Source organism: Strigops habroptila, chromosome 5 (assembly GCF_004027225.2).
Source record: "Strigops habroptila isolate Jane chromosome 5, bStrHab1.2.pri, whole genome shotgun sequence".
NCBI classification, from domain to species: domain Eukaryota; kingdom Metazoa; phylum Chordata; class Aves; order Psittaciformes; family Psittacidae; genus Strigops; species Strigops habroptila.
This window is the reverse complement of record NC_044281.2, coordinates 32,345,436-32,364,006: the sequence shown is the minus strand read 5'-3', so window position 1 is coordinate 32,364,006 and position 18,571 is coordinate 32,345,436. Positions and strand designations below refer to the sequence as shown.

General features: G+C 39.4%; 1 protein-coding gene across 1 annotated transcript in view; it reads right to left on the bottom strand.

Moving 5' to 3' along the window:
• GRID1 (glutamate ionotropic receptor delta type subunit 1) overlaps positions 1-18,571 on the bottom strand; it is a 536,616-nt gene that overhangs the window by 100,114 nt on the left and 417,931 nt on the right. The window contains exon 6 of the mRNA XM_030487824.1: positions 12,548-12,721. Coding sequence (XP_030343684.1) covers positions 12,548-12,721 — 174 coding nt within the window. The remainder of the gene's footprint in view (positions 1-12,547; positions 12,722-18,571) is intronic.

Here is an 18,571-nt window from a genome sequence, read left to right as displayed (position 1 = left end):
GAGAAGAAGAAAGAATGGAATTAAGTTCTTATTCTTTTTGTCCATTTGAGCAATCTCCTTGGTAATTTCTGGCACAGCAAAATATAATCTAATGCAACTGTTTAGAACAGAGGGAGATGAAATTACAGTATTACTTTAGCCTTATCTCTCTCCACCAAATATACAGGACACTGGTTACTATTCTACTTTCTCTGGAGCTGTTGATTTTAGCCTCCTTATTCTTCAATTTACATATGAGATAAAGAGAACAATAATTGATGACAAAGGCTCTAGTAAGAACACCACACTAGTAATGCCCAACTACGTATATAATTTTTCGAACCAAGGCACGGACAGCAATACAAGATCAGATCTTTGACATGTAGTGGTATCCTCTGCAACCAGTAAAACTTTAGCAGCAAAAGTTGGCTGAGAGAAGTCAGTTAACAAAAAAATATTAGATACTCTCCACCTGTTTCCGGAGTTTACAAGCACCCTTCTTCAAACTTATGTGTAGATGCAGGGGTATTGATTTACTCTTTACCAAACTCAAATCTCCAGTTAGCATCAGGTGCCAGATACAGCTTTTTTATTATTAAAAAGATATTCTCCTAGCTGAAGGCTTTACTCATGGTGATCCATGAATTTACCATTTATCTTTTGGATTTCTCTAATTCAACACAGAAAAAGTTGCCTAGAGACCAGGAAAGGTCTACACTTGGAAGTTAATACAGCTGCATGCTTCCTATAAAAATGTTACTCAGCTGTGAAACCTTAACCTATATTACTGTTGCATCACTGGCTCCAAGTAAATTTCTGCTACCTTGAGATCCTAATCTTCAGAAACAAAACGTATCATGTTTCATAATCTGGAAAGCAACACAAATTGAGAACCTAGGCATTCTGAAAGATCTTCAAGCAGAAGTAAATCTGAACAAAATATAAAGAAACAGAAATTCATTTTGAAAAAATCAAAAATAAGAAGAAAAAAAAAAAGTTTGAGGACACCCACTTATTTAAGGGACTAAACATAAAAAGGGTTCATAAGATGAAAATAATGCAAAACTTATGAGATAATATCACTAAGAATCTCTCCCATCTGGTGTTGCCATCTACTCTCCCTTCTTTTCTTTCCAGCCTTCCTGAACAAGCAGTCCACATTCCCTACATTTGCTATTTAATCCAGTTAATCCTTTCCCTTCTAAAAGAGTTTCCAAAGCAGCTACTTTCCAGATTTCCTCTATTTTCAAGAAAGGCAAGTAGTTAATAAGAGTCCCAGAAACTAAGTCTCTTCTGCTCAGTTGCATTTGTCTCCCTACTTTGCAGATATTTTCCAAACAACTTTCAAATAAAGATACCAAGCAAATCCTTATTCAACAGGGCACTTTTCGTCTTCTGTGTTAAGCTTGGGGGGGGGGGGGAACCAAAGCAAGAGCCCAACTCACAAAATAAACCACCCCAAACTACACACCACAAAATCCACTTGCTTAAAAGTAGATTTTATGTGCATAAGCAAAAATGCAATTTCTTATGTGCCATCGTGATCCTCTTTGCTCCCTGCTGAATTTGATTTTATACCCCCACTTACTGACAACTCATTGTCTGTTGCCTTAGAACCACCACAAATCAGAAATGCTTTGCATTTTCTCAGTTTAGCACTATTCTTCAGTTCTGGAAAATTGCAGCCTCTGTTCCCCGAAACAGCTTGCATGGTTTGCTAGCAGAGCTCTAGGGCAAAATATAGGATGTATTTGGGTACACTGCTTTCCTTCTCTTTAGACTTTTTATGCTCTTAGAGAAGCAGCCACAGTTCTGCATGTATAACGGACTCAAAGCTTGAGAGAACTGCTTTTGAGGATCTACATGACCATGCATCCAAGTCAAATTACGCTGTAGAGCAAAACAAAACAATACTGGGTTTATCAATCTAACCCTCATAATTCAGACAGACCTATAACAGATTTTGTATCACTATTGTTTCATTATTTTCTTTTGAAAGAATGATATAAACTGACAGCAAGAAAAGATCTGCACAAGAGGAGTTTCCCACTCTTTATGTCCTTCTGTCATACATCTGGAGATATGTACCAAGGCAGCAGAAAATGTTGCACAGAACACAGCAAGTTAATTTTTGCCATGGAAAGAATATTCTGCAAGTCTTGTTGTACATTTATTGAACAGTATTTTGCCACTCTAGTCCTGTTCTACTGAAAGGCTTGCTCAAAAAAAAAAAAAAAAAAAAAAAAAAAAAAAAGGCTATCTGGTACTTTTTAATCAGCAAAATTCCTTTTTTTCATATAATCATACTCTATTTATTCCAGTAAAAAATTCATGCATGCATTACTACATTTTATCCCCTACTCACTGAAGAGTTAATATCCCATGGAAAAGTAAGTTGAATTTTATTTACACAATCAACACCTCTTTTTTAGAATACAAAATATGTAAGCTAGGAAAAAAACAGTAGCATAACCTACATAACCAAGGCTAGATTTGTAATATTAAGAAAACCAATTCTCTGTTTTGAATATTTTATTTGTTCAGTCTGCCAGTTAAGGCATAAATCAAAACAAAATATAGAAGTCCACCCGATTAAGGCCAGAACTCTTTGAAACTTATAAAGCATGACTCAAAGCATCTGGTTTTACACAGTGATCAAAATTCAGTATGTAGACAGTGTGTTTATTTTAAACAGTTTGCAGACCAAAACTCAGCTCCTGAACATCCATAATAGCACAGACTGAATGTCTTTGCCTAATCCCAAATGGGAACTAGCTTTATGCTAGAAAACAGAGTTATGGAACCAGGTCTAATCTGGTGCCTGAGTAATGTTGTGTGAGTGTAGCTGCGGAGTTGATTCCTTCGATACCTACAGTATATTATGAAATTACTAGGAAGTATATTTTTATCTTATTTTTTCCTAATTCCTTTCTGAGGTAGAAAAAGAAGAATACTTAAATGCCTCAAATACGCATCTCTCCTCAAGATAGTATTAACTTTCTACCTGAATTCATTACTATATATGTATTTTCTTGTAGAATAAAGTTACTTAAGACACAGAAATTCTGGCCCAATTGCACAGTAAATCCAGGGCTATAGTAATTTCCTTTATTTTCTATTATATTCCTTTTAATACAGCAAAATGTCTGTGTACTTACTGCATTGTACTTCCAACATGAATTTGCTATAACGTCAAAAATATCAATACTGTGAAAAGAAAAAGGGTTCAGTGGACAAAGCCTGTATGCTCTTGTTACTGCAACTACACACATATTTTAATTTTCAGCTATCAAACTCCCTCTGAGCACAAACACGACCATTGAAAGGGAATTTGTGAGACAGTCCAAGGGATCAGCTCTACTCTGATTCCACCAGTGCTGTCAAAGGCATGAGAATATAGTAAATTGAAAAATCAGTCTTCAGGAAGCATTCAGAATTAGTAGCAAAGCAAGACAGAAATAAAAGCAAGGGAATGTATTTGGCTACTTTGGGTTTTCCAAGCTCTGGAGAATTTTTTATTTCCCCCATTTATATATTCACAGGGGGAACAGAGGAGGGAACGATATATATCTGTCTGCAGAGATTCCCCTTCATATAACAAAAATTCCTAGATTAGAACAAAGTGTATCATTTCTGCACTCTCTGGGGGAAGAAACAGTAATTTTCAGTTCCTTTTCACTTCATTGCTGAGACCTGTAAGAGCTGGAGGTATTGTGACTGAAAAGCTTTTTGATCCATCTGCTATAAAAATGATGGTGACCATTTCACCAATATATTCAAGAGTATGCCCTGTGCGTGAGTAATTTTAAGCATGTTCTGGTATATCTTCTGGAAATTATTCCAAACTTTACGAACCTTTATTTTGCAATAAAGAAAAAGTCCACCATACACTATTAGACCAGAGCAGAAACTTTGAATAAGAGTGGAAATCTCTCCCTATCACATGATTAAATGACATTTTATACAAGTTTTTATGTGAAATTCATGAGGTTTTCCAGAGTCATTTTACTTTTAAAGTTATATATGAAGATAGCTTTTAGCTCCTTCAGAGGCACTAATTATAGACAAGTGCTCTTCTGGGAAGGCCAGCAAGCCACAAAGACTGACCTCAACTTCTGAGTTGCCAGCAGAGCCAGAAGGACCACTGAAGAGACCAGCTGGGAAGACAAGCTGACACCCAGAGGCAACTGCTTCAAAAACTCATTCCCAAGTTGGGCATCTGTACCCTGCTGCTGCCAAAATCACCCTCTGAGCGGCCACAGCAGTCAGCTCCGAGGATGAAGCAGACGGAAGAGGAGCACAGACCAAGTGCAGCCTGCCAGCAGCAGAAACACTTGCTGCCTGGGGAGTGATATCATTGTGCTTGCATATGCATACACCAGCGTGCCCTGAAACTGTGTTACAACTTTCAAAGTTCAAGTACTGCCAAACGCAGTTATAATAATAGAATATAATAATAACAGAATGTATCTTACTAAGAGCGGTGAAAATCAATGGTTTACTTATGGTATGACACTGTGATTACAAGGATATTTCTAGAGTGCAGAGATTGAAAATTTGAACTATTTAATTAGTTCTTAAATTAGTTTTATACAATCGTAGAATGGTTTGGGTTGGAAGGGACCTTAAAGATCATCTAGTTCCAACCCCTGCTGCCATGGGCAGAGACACCTTCTGCTGGACCAGGTTGCTCAAAGCCCTGTCCAACCTGGCCTTGAACTCTGCCAGAGATGGGGCAGCCACAACTTCTCAGGGCAACCTGTTCCAGTGTCTCACCACTCTGAGTAAAGCACTTCTTCCCTAAACCTAATTTAAATCTACTCTCTTCTAGTTTAAAACCATTCCCCCTTGTCCTATAACTACATGTGATAGGACACACCCTATCCTATATTTACACCCTTGTAAAAAGTCCCTCTCCAGCTTTCCTGTGGGCCCCCTTTAGGCACTGGAACCTGCTCTTAAGGTCCCCCTAGAACCTTCTCTTCTCCAGGCTGAACAAGCCCAGCTTTCTCAGCCTGTCTCAATAGAAGAGGTGCTCCAGCCTTCTGATCATCTTCATGGCCCTCCTCTGGATTCATTCAAACAGGTCCATGTCCTTCTTCTGTTGGGGGACCCAGAGCTGAACCCAGTACTGCAGGTGGGGTCTCGCAAGAGCAGAATAAAAGAAGAGAATCAGCTTCCTTAGATGGTCTCGAACCTGACCTTCTCCTACAGCAGATGGTTCTTCATTCTCCCAGTCCCTGCATTTGTCTTCTGCAACTTGGGAGTTGCGGATGGAGCATTTTCTGGTGAAGACCGAGGCAAAAAAGTCACTGAGTACCTCAGCCTTCTCCATATTCTGGGTAACCAGGTCTCCTCTTTCCTTCCACAGAGGGACCACATTTTCCCAAGTCTTCCTTTTATCAAAAATGTCCCTATAGAAGCTTTTCTTGTTACCCTTGGCATCCCTGGCCAGATTTAATTCTATCAGGGCTGTAGCTTTCCTAACTGATCCTTGGCTGCTTGAACAATTTCTCTGTATTCCTCCCGTCCTTGCTTCCGCACTCTGTAGGCTTCCTTTTTGTGTTGGAGTTTTTCCAGGAGCTCCTTGTTCATCCACAGAGGCCTTCTGGCGTTCTTGCCTGACTTCCTCCTTGCCGGGATGCATCACTCCTGAGCTTGGAGGAGGTGATCCTTGAATATTAACTAGCTTTTTTGGGCCCGTCTTTCCTCCAGGGCTTTATGCCATGGTACTCTACCCAGTAGATCCCTTAAGAGGCCAAAGTCTGCTCTCCTGAAGTCCAGGGTAGCAAGCTTGGTGTTCTCACTGCTCTAAGACTCTTGGCAAGCCTATGACTGAAGATGCTCTTCCCCTTCTCTGACAGATGGGCCCATCATCTCCCAGTAGACCAAGTTTCTCAAAGTGAGTCCCATGGTCTTAGTAGCCAAACCCCTGGCTATGGCACCAGCCCCTTAACCACTTGTTGATTCACCAGATTTGACTGGCCCCTTCAAACCCCCTTCCCTTTGACCAGAAGGATTGATGAAGGAACTACCTGTGCTCCAGAGTCCCTTACTGCTCCCAGGGCTCTGTAATCCTTCTTGATACTCCTCAGGCTGCTCCTGGCTGTATCACTGGTCCCCACGTGAAACAAAAGCCACAGATACAGTAATCAGTGGACTGTAGGAGGCTTGGAAGCCTCTCAGTGACATCCCTGATACAAACCCCTGGTAAGCAGAACACCTCTCTAGAGAGTGCACCAGGTCAGCAAATGGGTGCCTCCTTACCTCTCAGAAGAGAGTCACCAACTACCATCACCCTCCACCTTGTCTTAGTGGCGCTGGTTGTTATACAGGGAGCAGATCAGCTGCCTTACTCAGCTCCAGTGTCTCTCCTGATGTGATGGGTCTTTCCTTTTTAGCCTGCAGAGCAGTGAAGCAGTTCTGGAAGGACACCTCAGGCTCCAGGCGAAGTCTCTTCCTCCTGTGGGTCCTTGCTGTTGCAAGATTCCACTCTTCTGCATTATCGACCCTCCTCCCTTCTGGGTGTGGCAGTGAGGGAGTTTTTGGCTGCTTGGCTATGGGTCCGCTGCAGACTGTGCTTGGAACCAGCTATCTAACTCCCTTTCAGCCTCCCTGATGTTACCTAGCCTTCTTACCACCTCCTGCAGGAGGTACTCCACCTGGGCACACCTTCTGCAGAGGCAGGTCTGCTGCCTGTCTCTGTTCAAGGAGAAAGGTCTGTGAACTTCCTGCAGTCTGAGATCTGCACTACAGCCTCTCCCTGCAGCAGCTCCCTGTGGGTGGAGGCATCAGCCACCAGCAGGGTAATTGGTGCAGAGTCCCCAGCTGGAGCTGCAGCTTTTGCTCTCAGACAAGCTCCCACCATTCTGTCTTGAGAGTCAGGTAGGGTGAGTGCCCCTAATCCATCTAGATGGTCACTGAACAGTGTCTGGTTGCTGGGTTGTATGTTCTTCAAGTCTCTCCACTTGGCCAGTGGAATGGTCCTCTTTTGAAGCGCCCTCCCATGCAAACTACTGCCTGGCTGCTGCACGCCACCATGTTTGCCTGCAGTGCTCAGAGCGCTCCCCAGGGCTGCCCTTTGTGGGAGTAGGGGGTGGCCGCCGCAACTCCTGGCCTGGCCCACGCCTAATCAGCCCCTCTCATTTGCAGAGCCCATTGTAAGGCTTTGTGTGAATGCCTTTAAATGCATGCTTTGCTACTCATGGAGAACAAAATCACAGCCAGCAGTCTCGCATTCATGAGAAAACCAGAATCAAAAAACAAATGTTCACTGAAGACTCAAATGTCAGCTTCAAACTTCCAAAGGGCTATTTATTAACACTGAGGTAAATGAAAGCCTGGATAAAATTTTCTGAAAACCACAGAAAAACAGACCTCAATTGTATATTCATTCAAGCCTTCTGACAGTAAGGAATCTAACTAGTGTATTATTTAGTGCTTTGCCCATTCTAGTTTTAAGTACCTCAAACAATGAGGCCTCTGAAGATTTCTTTGGAAGACTGCCCTCTCAGAATCTGGGTTTTTTTTTAATGATAAACAGCTTTTGTTTCCTTTTTATTGTTTTCTATTTTTACTGAGTTACACATGTCACACCACTTTACCCTACCCTCAGTTTTTATTCTCTGAATTCTCACTGTCCTTCAGCTATTTGAGTATCATAACTATGAGTGTTTTCTTATTCAGTATGTTTTATAACAACATGTTAATGTTAATACAAGGCCTTGATCACCCTGTAATGCCCAAGCTTGTTAGCTGCAGGCGTTGGCTTTGCTCACTAAACATCTTAATTTGGCACAGCTAACACTAACTGTCTGGAGAAAGTCTAGCAGAAGACATTTGATAAAGAAAACTGAACACAACTACGACTCAGACAGGAGCACAAGAGGTAGTATTGGAATTGCAAAGCAGAGTATAAGATTATAATTTTACCCTACCTCATTTACAAATAAATATGCGTGCAAATTAGGTTTCAGAGGCAGTAAAAAATGAAAAACAGAGGTACTGACCCTTTTTTCTAGCCACTGCTGTCCACTCCCTGATAAATCACTGAACAAAAATTCAGTGAAATAATTATGCAAATAGAGAACTCCAACAGTCAAAAAAGGTAGTTTGAGCAGAGAGGAAAATCTTGCTCCAGAGAGTATCTGTGGTTCTGGCCTCCAGAGTGCTCACAAAATCCCACGTGGCCAGAGGACACCCATGGTTGTTTGGCATTTTAACCAATTATGCTAATGCAGCTTGTATAAAACACATGCCATCAGGCTTCAGGGAGAGAGTATGTCACGCAATGTGCAGTAAAGGATACTTTTCATTCATGTGGTACTCAAAACAGTTTCACAGCAATCGAACATCTGGGCAGAAGTCCAAATTAAACTTTGCTAAAGAGACATGCAAATATAGGTTTGTAGTGAAAGGAAGAGAAAAACGAGGCTCATCAATCCTTTACTGGAGAAAGGAAATGCTTTAATAGGGCTTAATCAATATCTACTGCCCCCAGGAGCACTTAACAGCTGTGTAAATAGGTCAGATGAGAGTAAGGCTATTTAATTGGACAAAACTGCAGGATCAGGCCCTGAAGCTTAGGCAGCCAAACATGTCTCTAAAAAATAACTCCACTTACAGTAGTTAAATTGCAGTCATTCCTGAAGAGAAGACAGTTCATGAATAAAAACGCAGCTCTGTAGGAGCAACTGCTAAGAGATGCCTACAAAGGTATCTGATGGTCAAGTCTTTGAAGAATGAAATTTTTACACAGGGAGAAGAATAGCTGTTTCCATGAATACCCTCCCACACTTCTTAACATCTTCTCTTCAAATACGGCAAAGCAATGCCTGGAATAAATTCTCCAGCAGAAAGGTTGGACTCTGAATCCTGTGAGGAATAACCTCATTAATTTTGTGAAATAGTTTGCTGGGGTTTTCTTTTTGCCTTTTTAATCTTATATATTTTTGACCATGCTAAATTATTTCAGATATGCTGTGCCAATGTAATATGTTTTAATACAATCTCACATAGATTGAACTTACTAACTGTATAAATGGTAAATATGGGAAGAAACAAACTAATGGGAATTACATTTCGAAAGAGAAATCTTCCTTCAAAAACATAAAAGACTGATTTTGAGTTTATGACCACATCATGAATAACCTGATGAAAGAATGAAAATCAGGTTTGTAAACAGAAAATAACATTTAAAGGGGAAGATTTTGGAAAGAAGTGGGTTATGCATTAAAATTTCTTCAAATTGACTCTGTAAGACTATGTCTGAAATAATCTAAACAGTTTAATAGCAGTAATCCTACTAAACACAATTCAAATGGCATGCAGGGATACATACTAGTTCTAACTAGGACTAACTAGATTTAGCTAAATATCCTTAAGTGCTTCAGTATTCTCTCTCCAGATGAGGCAATACTGACAGTGCTGATGGCCCAAGCCACAGGGTAATCATCACCAATGGAAGACAGCAAGTTCTAAACTGTCTCTTTTCCACTTACAAAGAAGTGAGAGAGATGGATGCAGAAATCATATATGAAGAATAAGAAAAACGTAGTCCTCTGTACTCAAATAAAACGACCAAGACAGGAAACTTTATAAAGCTTTTTCTCCAGTTGAATGAGAAACCCAGCTGGGTATATTATATGTGCAAGAAATAAGGGCATGAGCAAAATTTTGACAAGTGGGTTCATGGAATAAGACTGGATTTCCACAAAGCATTCAGAACAGATGAGTTTTCGGATGAGCTTGCAGAACAGCCTGATCTTTAAAAGCCTTGTCAGAATGCCAAACTGGGATGATCACCCACTGAAAAACAACTTTGCAGGATATGGTACTACAGACACTGAGAACAAGATCGTTCCAAAGAAATTTTCACTAATTTAGCCAGAATAAAGTTAATAATCGATGATGTAAATGTTTCTTTCTTTTACTAGCTTGTTAAAAATGCTAAATTCTCCCCTATAAAAACCTTACAGTTAGAGGCTGACAGAGATTAGCTTATTCTTCTTCCAAGTCATGAAATAAATAATTAACCAACAATAGCTGGTAAGTTACCTTGACAACAAAGAATTATTAATAGGAGATTGCCCAAAGGAGAACGAGCCAGGGATTTCCAAACTGTGGTGTTAATCAAACCACCTCAAAGCAATGTGAAGACTCGGTGCTGGCAGGCGGTCACTGCCTCTGGTGGATTCATGCGGCCTGACATGGAGCTGGGAGCTACTGTAGCCTCTGGCAACAAGGGTAATTTAGTGATGTACTTCTGTACAGCAAAAGGTCAAAACTACTTTTTAAGCAATGAAAAGGAAATAGAAGATTGGAAGTACCTGAATTGCAGGACCATTAATAACATGCCAATCATGCTTGGAAATTAATATGAGCTTGTATGCACAAAAGGTGTGAAGATGTTTTGGCAAAGCTTATGAAAAAGATGCAGCTACAGAACACTTCAGATATATCTGCACATGCTAAAAGCATCCTGTATTCAATCTGTATAAACTTAAAGATAACGCAAGATGTACTGGTGGCAGCTAATTTGAGAGATCTCACATGTGCCCTTCACCCTTCATAATATTTCATTCCAGTATGGCTGAACATGACAGCCATGGAATCAACTTCCATGAAGGTAAGTTGATTAATTGTTGATTAATCAACTTGTTGATTAATTACCTTCCATGAAGGTAAGTTTACCATAAGGTAAACTTTATACCTTCCATGCTTCTTTATATCTCTTTCTCATTTCTAAGTTCATAGAGAAGTAACTAAAGGGCAAAGCATAACATTACTGTTCCATTCTCTTAAAGACAGTTTCTAAGCTGGTATATTATTTCTGGAAGGTAAGAACTGAGAATGTTTTGCTTCTCCAAACCCACATTTGGGAATCGGCAGGAAAAGGGTCCTTCCCAAAGGGCCTTTGTCAGTGAAATTTAGTAATAGGGCCCAAGGCTGTTCATGCTAGCAGACCTGTTACTGTTTTAGTAAATAAGAGCTTGCTGAGAGAGGTCTGTCAGAGACCTTCAGATGAGTTTCTGAATTAGATTATGAATAAACCAGCATAGACAACAAAACTCAAAATCCTGCTATATTGTAAGACTGCTCCCCAATGAGTGATTTGTTGGTTCAGGATAGTTAATTTTTTCATCATGCTGGAAATTGCCTTGATTGTCAGAAATCAGTGGCCTTTGTTCTCATTACAGCGTACCTCAGAGTTACTGACAAAGATCAAAAGTGTCTTTTCTTCATAGGCCAAGACAGGCACAGACTTTCCCCTGTGCAGAAAGAATAGACCAGTGCTCAGAACTACACTGCATGCGACTGGCATTTCCCAAACTTTGCCACTGCTATGACAGAACCTGTGTTGCCAGAGGTTGTCTTCAAGGAGGAACCATCCCTATCCATCTCTTAAAGGATTTCAATCTCTGCAGTTACAACTTTTTAATACAGCACAAATAAGTAAAACAAAGATCCCCATCCATGTTCCTTGGGAAATCTTGACCTACCCACTTCTCATTTTCCATAAACTTCACACTTTGCTCTTCAGAAGCTCTTCCAAGTCTGCACACGAGTTCCGTCTGGAAGGACCTCTCACTCCACACTGCCTTCCTGACCAAGCTGCAGCAGTCCAGACCACCAACAGGCTAACAAAGCCCTTTCTAGGCTTACGATACCCACGCCTGCCAACTCAGAGCTTCAACCACTTGTGTCCTCGCTCAATCTATCTCAGGTTAAGACTAAATTTGCAATAAAAGGGTTCTAATCAAGATTATATTCTGAGTCTCTCTAAAATTGTCAGTTCTAGCTAACAGCTTCAACAGTGGTAAAAATAAGATTCTTAACTGTGTCTAAAGTAAACCAGAAACACATGGAGGCCCATCGTAAGTCCAAGCCCTGTGTTTCTAAATTATTGCACTATCTTTGGAAATAGCACCTAAAATTACATTTAAATTACTGCAGAAAAATTCTGATCTCTGTGATAAATTGCCAAGAAATTTTGAGATGTTGATTACACCAGAGTCAAATCTGTTAGCAAAATCTGGAACTTGATTTAATAGTGAATATTTCGAACGCTCTGACAATTATCAGCTGCTCGAGATTTCTAAGACTATTGAAATGGGACAGATTGAATACATCAGTGGATTCAATCCATTTAACCAAGTATGAAATGCTGCACAGCCCAATACCTATCAGAGTTCTGTTATCCTCCCAGATGAACTTTTTCACAATGGATGTCTAACAGGCATAAATAAGCATGCAGTAACTCCACAAGCCTATGATAGCACAACCTTTTCTTTTTTTCACATGGAAGATTCTTAAGGGAATGAAATACACAAAATCAGCTCTGAATCAGTGCAACCACTTGCTAGTACTTCATGGACATAACATCACATCTAAAGCACTCAGTCCTGGGAAATAAAATGAATAGTTAAGTCAGGAAAAGTTGACCAAAGATTACATCTCAGATTTATCTGAAGTCATTTTATTCTTCCTCTGAGGTCATACAGTCACAGAAAAACTCTCTCATGTCAAATTCCTAAGATGGACTTTTTTGCTGGGCACAGCTACTGACCTGCAGCATCTGAAGATAGCCTTCTTGTGGATCACACAGCAGCGATGATATTCGGTGATTGTTCCTCATGCACCTCTGATTGTTGTCCCTTGAGAGAGGGAAAATTTGCCGAATAACTGTCATCCTCCCCAGAGCACTATGTACCAACTCTAATATTTCATTATCAGTGATTTCCTGTGAAGGGAGACACAGTCTTTTAAAAAAACATGTATTTGTCCAGACATTTTATATATTCTTTTCATTATTGGATAAATAGTTTTAAAAGACAATAGAAGAAAAATGTTACAGATGCACATGCTTAGTCTAGGCCAAATGTTCTTATTTTGTGTTTAATAACAACAATATTATTTTACACATCATCTGAAACAAAAGAAAACTGCTTAACACGGTACCATCTCTCTTAGCAATAATAACACACTGCAGACGTAGTTCCTCGTAAAAAAAAACCACTAAGATGGTCTCAATAAGTTTCCAAGTTAAAAACAGCCTTGAAACCAATTTTATATAGAAAAAGTTTTGATTTAACAGAACAGAACCTCACTAGGTCCTCAGAACAAAACGACAAATGGAAAACGTAACCATCTTTAGGAAATACGTCCCTTACACCTGAGAACAATATTACAAGAAAGTGCTTTTCCCATAAGAACAGTAGATCATTTTTGCAGACTAATCCTGATAATGACTCAAGGAAGTCTTTTGAGGTTATCTGTATCAGGAAAAAGTAGGAGAAACTTCATGGAAGGGATTGGCACATTTAGGAATGCAAGTTTCTACACCCAGAATAATTTGGGATAAGGTAAGATATAAGGAGATCTCAAGGACAGGCTGCTCTTCTTTCCAGGTTTTGCGCCATCTAAAGCTTCTTTGCAGACCTTTCCATATCCCAGACTCCTAATCCATCCTGGGAGAGAGCTTGCGTCTACTGCCCTTATATTGCAAGTGAAATCAACTCAACTACGTGCTTTATGTATTCTGTATTTTGAAAAAGCCACAAAAACAAAACCTCTTGTTTTACACCACAGTAAATAGTTTGAAAATCACGGGCTTAGCTAATCCTGAAATCGTAACAGTGGTAGAGCTTGTGATGGTTATTTCCTGCCAGGAGTTCACTGTGGGGAAGGACAGGCAGTGTCACCACTGACTGCATTTGTTCCCCCACATGCCTCCTCTGCAGGGAGCATCTTTACATCCTTACCACTGCCACCAGCAGCATCTGCAAGTCACATCAGCACATCTCCAGCACATGTTGGCTGCACCAGCTGCATAGGTGGGTAAACTCATTCTCCAGCCTGCACAGGACTGCTCTCAGCCCCTTGCAGGGTATGGGGGGCTGCAAATAATGCATGTTGCTGTGCTTACTCAGTCAACAGGTCCCACACCTTCCAATCTGTCACCATAGAAGTGACCCTGGCCCTATACTTTTAACATTCAAGAAAAAAAAAAAAAAGTTTTCTTGCCATTTTCTCTGTCAAGCTGTGAGTGAAATGACCACGGGGTTATTATAATTACTTGTTACAGCCGAACAGTACTGTAGCTTTTTCTCAGTTTAGTTCTTTGCTGATTTCCCATCATTTTTAGGAACATGAATTTTTAACTTTGCAGAAGACGAAATTCATTGCATTAACAACAGACCAACTGGTGTGGCATGAAAACAGAAAATAAATATATCCTTACAGAAGCCAAAGATTTTGAGGCTTAATAGAAAATGCTGGGAGGCATATGTAGCCTTGCAGGAAGGCACCAAAGCAGACCCACAAGCTCTATCTCTAGACTGCTACCTTGGATTTCTTTCTGAGGGACTGAAGGGTGTTAAAGCTACACAGCATGTCTAAGCTGCAGTCTGAAGGAGAGACAATTTTATGGGATAGCTTTAACTCATAACCCCTTAGGCTGCATCCCTTGGCAGGCAAAAATTCAGACTGAGTGGTTGGAAACATAAAAAAAAAAAAAAAAAACCATCACGAATTATCCAAACCTTCAGTTCACCTCACACCACACACATTTTGTGTCTTCCCCAAGTGATGCGCAGCCTTTCAAAGACGTATCTTAACCTGTGTGAAAATGTTTGACCTGAGACTTGTAAGCCTATATGTGTTTCTTCTGTGGGATTCCACAAGCAAGGTAGTGGAGGAGGACAGTTATATTAGACACATTAACCTCAGTTCTTCCCATACAGCTACAGGCACCAAGTGAGTCCTGAATGTAAAACCCTAGTTACTATACAGCCACAGAAGAAAAACGGGAGCCTCTGGAAGGAAATTCAGAACCTAAATTGGGCTAAATCTGACTCTGAAAGTGACACCTTTTTCTGCATGGACAGCTGACAGTAGCTATATCTTTCAATGCCTCAATTCAGTATATAATGCCAAAGGAAACAAAGCTCCTGTATTTTTTCAGCTGATGGACATTCATACCAACAAGTTATCCATTCCTTTGAGAAATTAGATTCCTTTTTACAAATGTAAAAGCATAGAAAAAAAAGTTCTTCTTCAAAGAGCTAGGATCAAAAGGTCAATGTCTGCATTTTTAAGCTGGTGCTCTAAACCCCAAAGGTAACCATGGGCCTTTCCATGCCAGTTCACAAGGTGGTACAGCCACAGGCAGCATCACAGGGCACCTATGGCAGATCCAGGAGCAGAAAAGCATGGCTGAGTGCCTGAAATGCAGAGAAGAGCAGCTCACCACCATCCCACAAAAGAGCGTCCCAGCTACAGCTTCCCTGGCCTGGGGACTCTACCCCTTTCTCTTGCTTGGCACTGGCAGTCCGTGCAGACTTGCTTCCAGAAAGCTCACAGTCCTGGCTTAGCAGCACGTGAAATCTTAAATGTCCCACACAGAAAGGTCACCTGCATTCCGACTGTTGATAAATATGGAGGGTGGGCAGGAGAGAGGGAAACCAAAACACCAACCCACAAAAACCGAACAAGGGTATGTGAAGTTGTCTCTTACTTTTACACCACTCAGAATAACAGCATATATCCAAAAAATAGTTCTTGGAGTCACAAGGGAGTCACAAGGGAAAAAACATTTCACACTGATCTTACAGTTAAAGTCTATTCATCTAGTTATTTATTTTAAAGTAATGCATTTTCTTTCCTGTACATTATATGAAAATATTCTTTACACTGTGAAACTGACAATTAAGTAAATAATTTGATTTGGTCCAAGAGGGTTTTGTTGGTTTGTTTTTTTTCTTTTTTCAAACAAATTTACCCCAAATTTCCAACCTTGTCCTTGGATCATTACACAGCACAAGACTGCACACAGTAATTACCATTGACATCGTGTGAATGCTGTATTCTAAGCGGAGCTTATCAGCTGGTATGGCCAGGCAAGCATTCCTTGCAGAATTCCCTATCACATGCCCTCCTTTTGACTTTCATGATCGCATGATGTTGCTACTGCAATGTAAGGTAAATCTTGACTTAATATAGATGGTGGCTTCAGCTTGTTTCAGGGATATGCTTTAAGGAAGGCTAAAGAGCCTAACTCCCTATTGCTTTGCACCTTTAATAGCAGCCTGCACTCAGACCTGTAAGTACTGAATTTCTTGAAAGAGGTTGGAGGCAGAGAACTTTACCCAGGAATGAAAGAGGTTTTCTTATTTAAGTGCTCTTATTCTGGATTTTTCCTTTACTAAGGGAAATAATTTAGCTATTCCCAATGTTTCAGGGAGCACTTAAATATTTTGGTAGGTAGACATAAGTGTATTCTGACTATTCACCCAGGCTAGTAGTAGTAGTTCTCACTACCCAATTCAACACTGAAGGGGTATTCCTTTAAACACTGTATTTTTTGTTCATGTGGCTTATTAAAGGCAAAGATCACTCTTCAAGAAGTTGTGGCATTCATTTTTCTATTTATTTGCATACAAATATTGGTCATTTGGGGAATTCATTTATCTATTTATTTAACTGTACACAAAGAACTCCAGTTAGCTTGCAATACCTAGCCATTTTGCTCAGGGGAATATTTAAATCTGCTCTAGTTGTGTTCAACTATCATAACACAAATTGCAAAATGAGACAATTACGTTTCACATTACAATCTCTATTTTCCTAGAGGTAATGACAGAAAATTATAAATTTTAATAGCATTAATCATTTAAAGAACCAAAACAGATTTTCAGAAAGTACATCCCTGAGAAAACTGGAGGATTAAACTGAATGGCAATGAGGACAAGGATGCTCATGGAGACAAGCTACGGATTTATGTGGAATTTTTGCATTAGGATCAATACTGTTTGTTGGGTTATTCTAATTCCCCTCAATGCACTATGTACATCTATTAAGGGGCAGTTGTTCATTTGTTGAAAATCCAGAAAACATCCTTCAATTAGCTTTTTCTCTAAATATTTGTGACAGCTTACCCTGTGGATAAATTATGCTGGCTTTCCTGCATCCTGCATGAACAGACGTGCACACACACACACACACACACACACACACACACATACACATATATAAAGGTTAATCCTTTAAGGCAAGAGCACAATCCATTTTTCATAGCACAGAAAATATTCTAATAAAAGTCTGTATGACCACCTGTCCAACTCCCATCCTCATCTTCCTCCCACACATCCAACACTACCTCACTTCTCTTACTTTTACCTGATATTCTTAAAAATCCCTACATGGATGTATTTATAATTTAATTGAATTAGCTCTATTTCTAGATATATGGACTCTGTACTGGGTCTCCAAAAGTCTTTCTCAGGTCGTAGTGAGTGCCCATACAGTAAAAGATCCTCTGGTCTAACAAAACATTATTCCATACTAAAAAGTAACTATCTCATAAACAAAATTAAAAAAAAAAAAGGAAGAAAAGCACACAAAATTATAGTTATGAAAAGCTACATAAAACAAACAAAAATAGCCCAACAAAACACCAGTAACTTTAATTTGGATTTTACTGATACACCATCAAAGCTCAACTAACCTTCCTCCTAGCTGACTGACACTGTTTCTGTGTAATTCAAAAGCATTAGACTTAGGTCAATTCTGAACCCTAAAAATTTCTTTGAGCAGGATGCAGGTACACGTGCAATACAGTTTAATGTATACTTATACCTCTCAAGCATATATGAGAAAATTACACCAAAAAAAAAAATCACTTTTTTTGTGCAAATAAACAAATAAATAAAATAAACAAATAAATAATCTGCAGTGTCAAAGATAGCAGCTAAAAGGAGAGAAGCAAGATTTCTTGGGACAGGTAGTAAATATAAAATACCTGGAATGAAACTGGAATAAATTGTAATCATAAATTGTTAAGTTTTGTTGAAATGTGTCATTTGCTGATCTTAAGATTTTCCACAGTGTGTTCCTTGTATTTTTATTCAATTTTTTTGACTTTTTTTAGTCTGTGCATTTTTGTGTAATTTGAAAAGATCTTAGAATGATTGCCCTACTTGCTTTCATAAACTATCATTTAAAAGGGTTGGGGTTTTTTTTCAAGAAAAAATAAGGCAAATGGAAATGTAAATTATTAACTTCTTGTTATCAGAGTAAACGTAAGCATCATTTCACAGACTTTTGCTTTAAGAAAGAAAAAACTAAAAAAAATTGGCACTTCCAATATGAGAAAGACTGAGCAGAATTCTAGTCTATCAGACAGTCCTGGTTCTACCCAAGTGAAAATGAAGCCATAACAATTTGCACAGGCGTATGGGTCTAACTGTTGATCACTCAAAGTGCATATAATATAGGAATTTCTAGAGAAAAAGACAAAGATTTTCCAAACAAAAGTGAAGAACAAACACTGCATTCATAAGGGGTCTCTTTTCCAGAGTCATAAGCTTTCCCAAGATTACTCTACAAGCCCTGTGCCAGGAAAACACTGTTCATCATGCATTATCTAACACCTTCCTATATGCTACCCTTGGGAAAAGAGTAGTTTGCTGAGATAAAGATTTTATCTGATAATTACTAGTCTATATTCTACTTATTTTTCTCAACCTTTGAAAAATATAATATAAAGGAAAATAGGAAAGAAGTGCCCAGATGACAGCTGAGAAGCCATTTG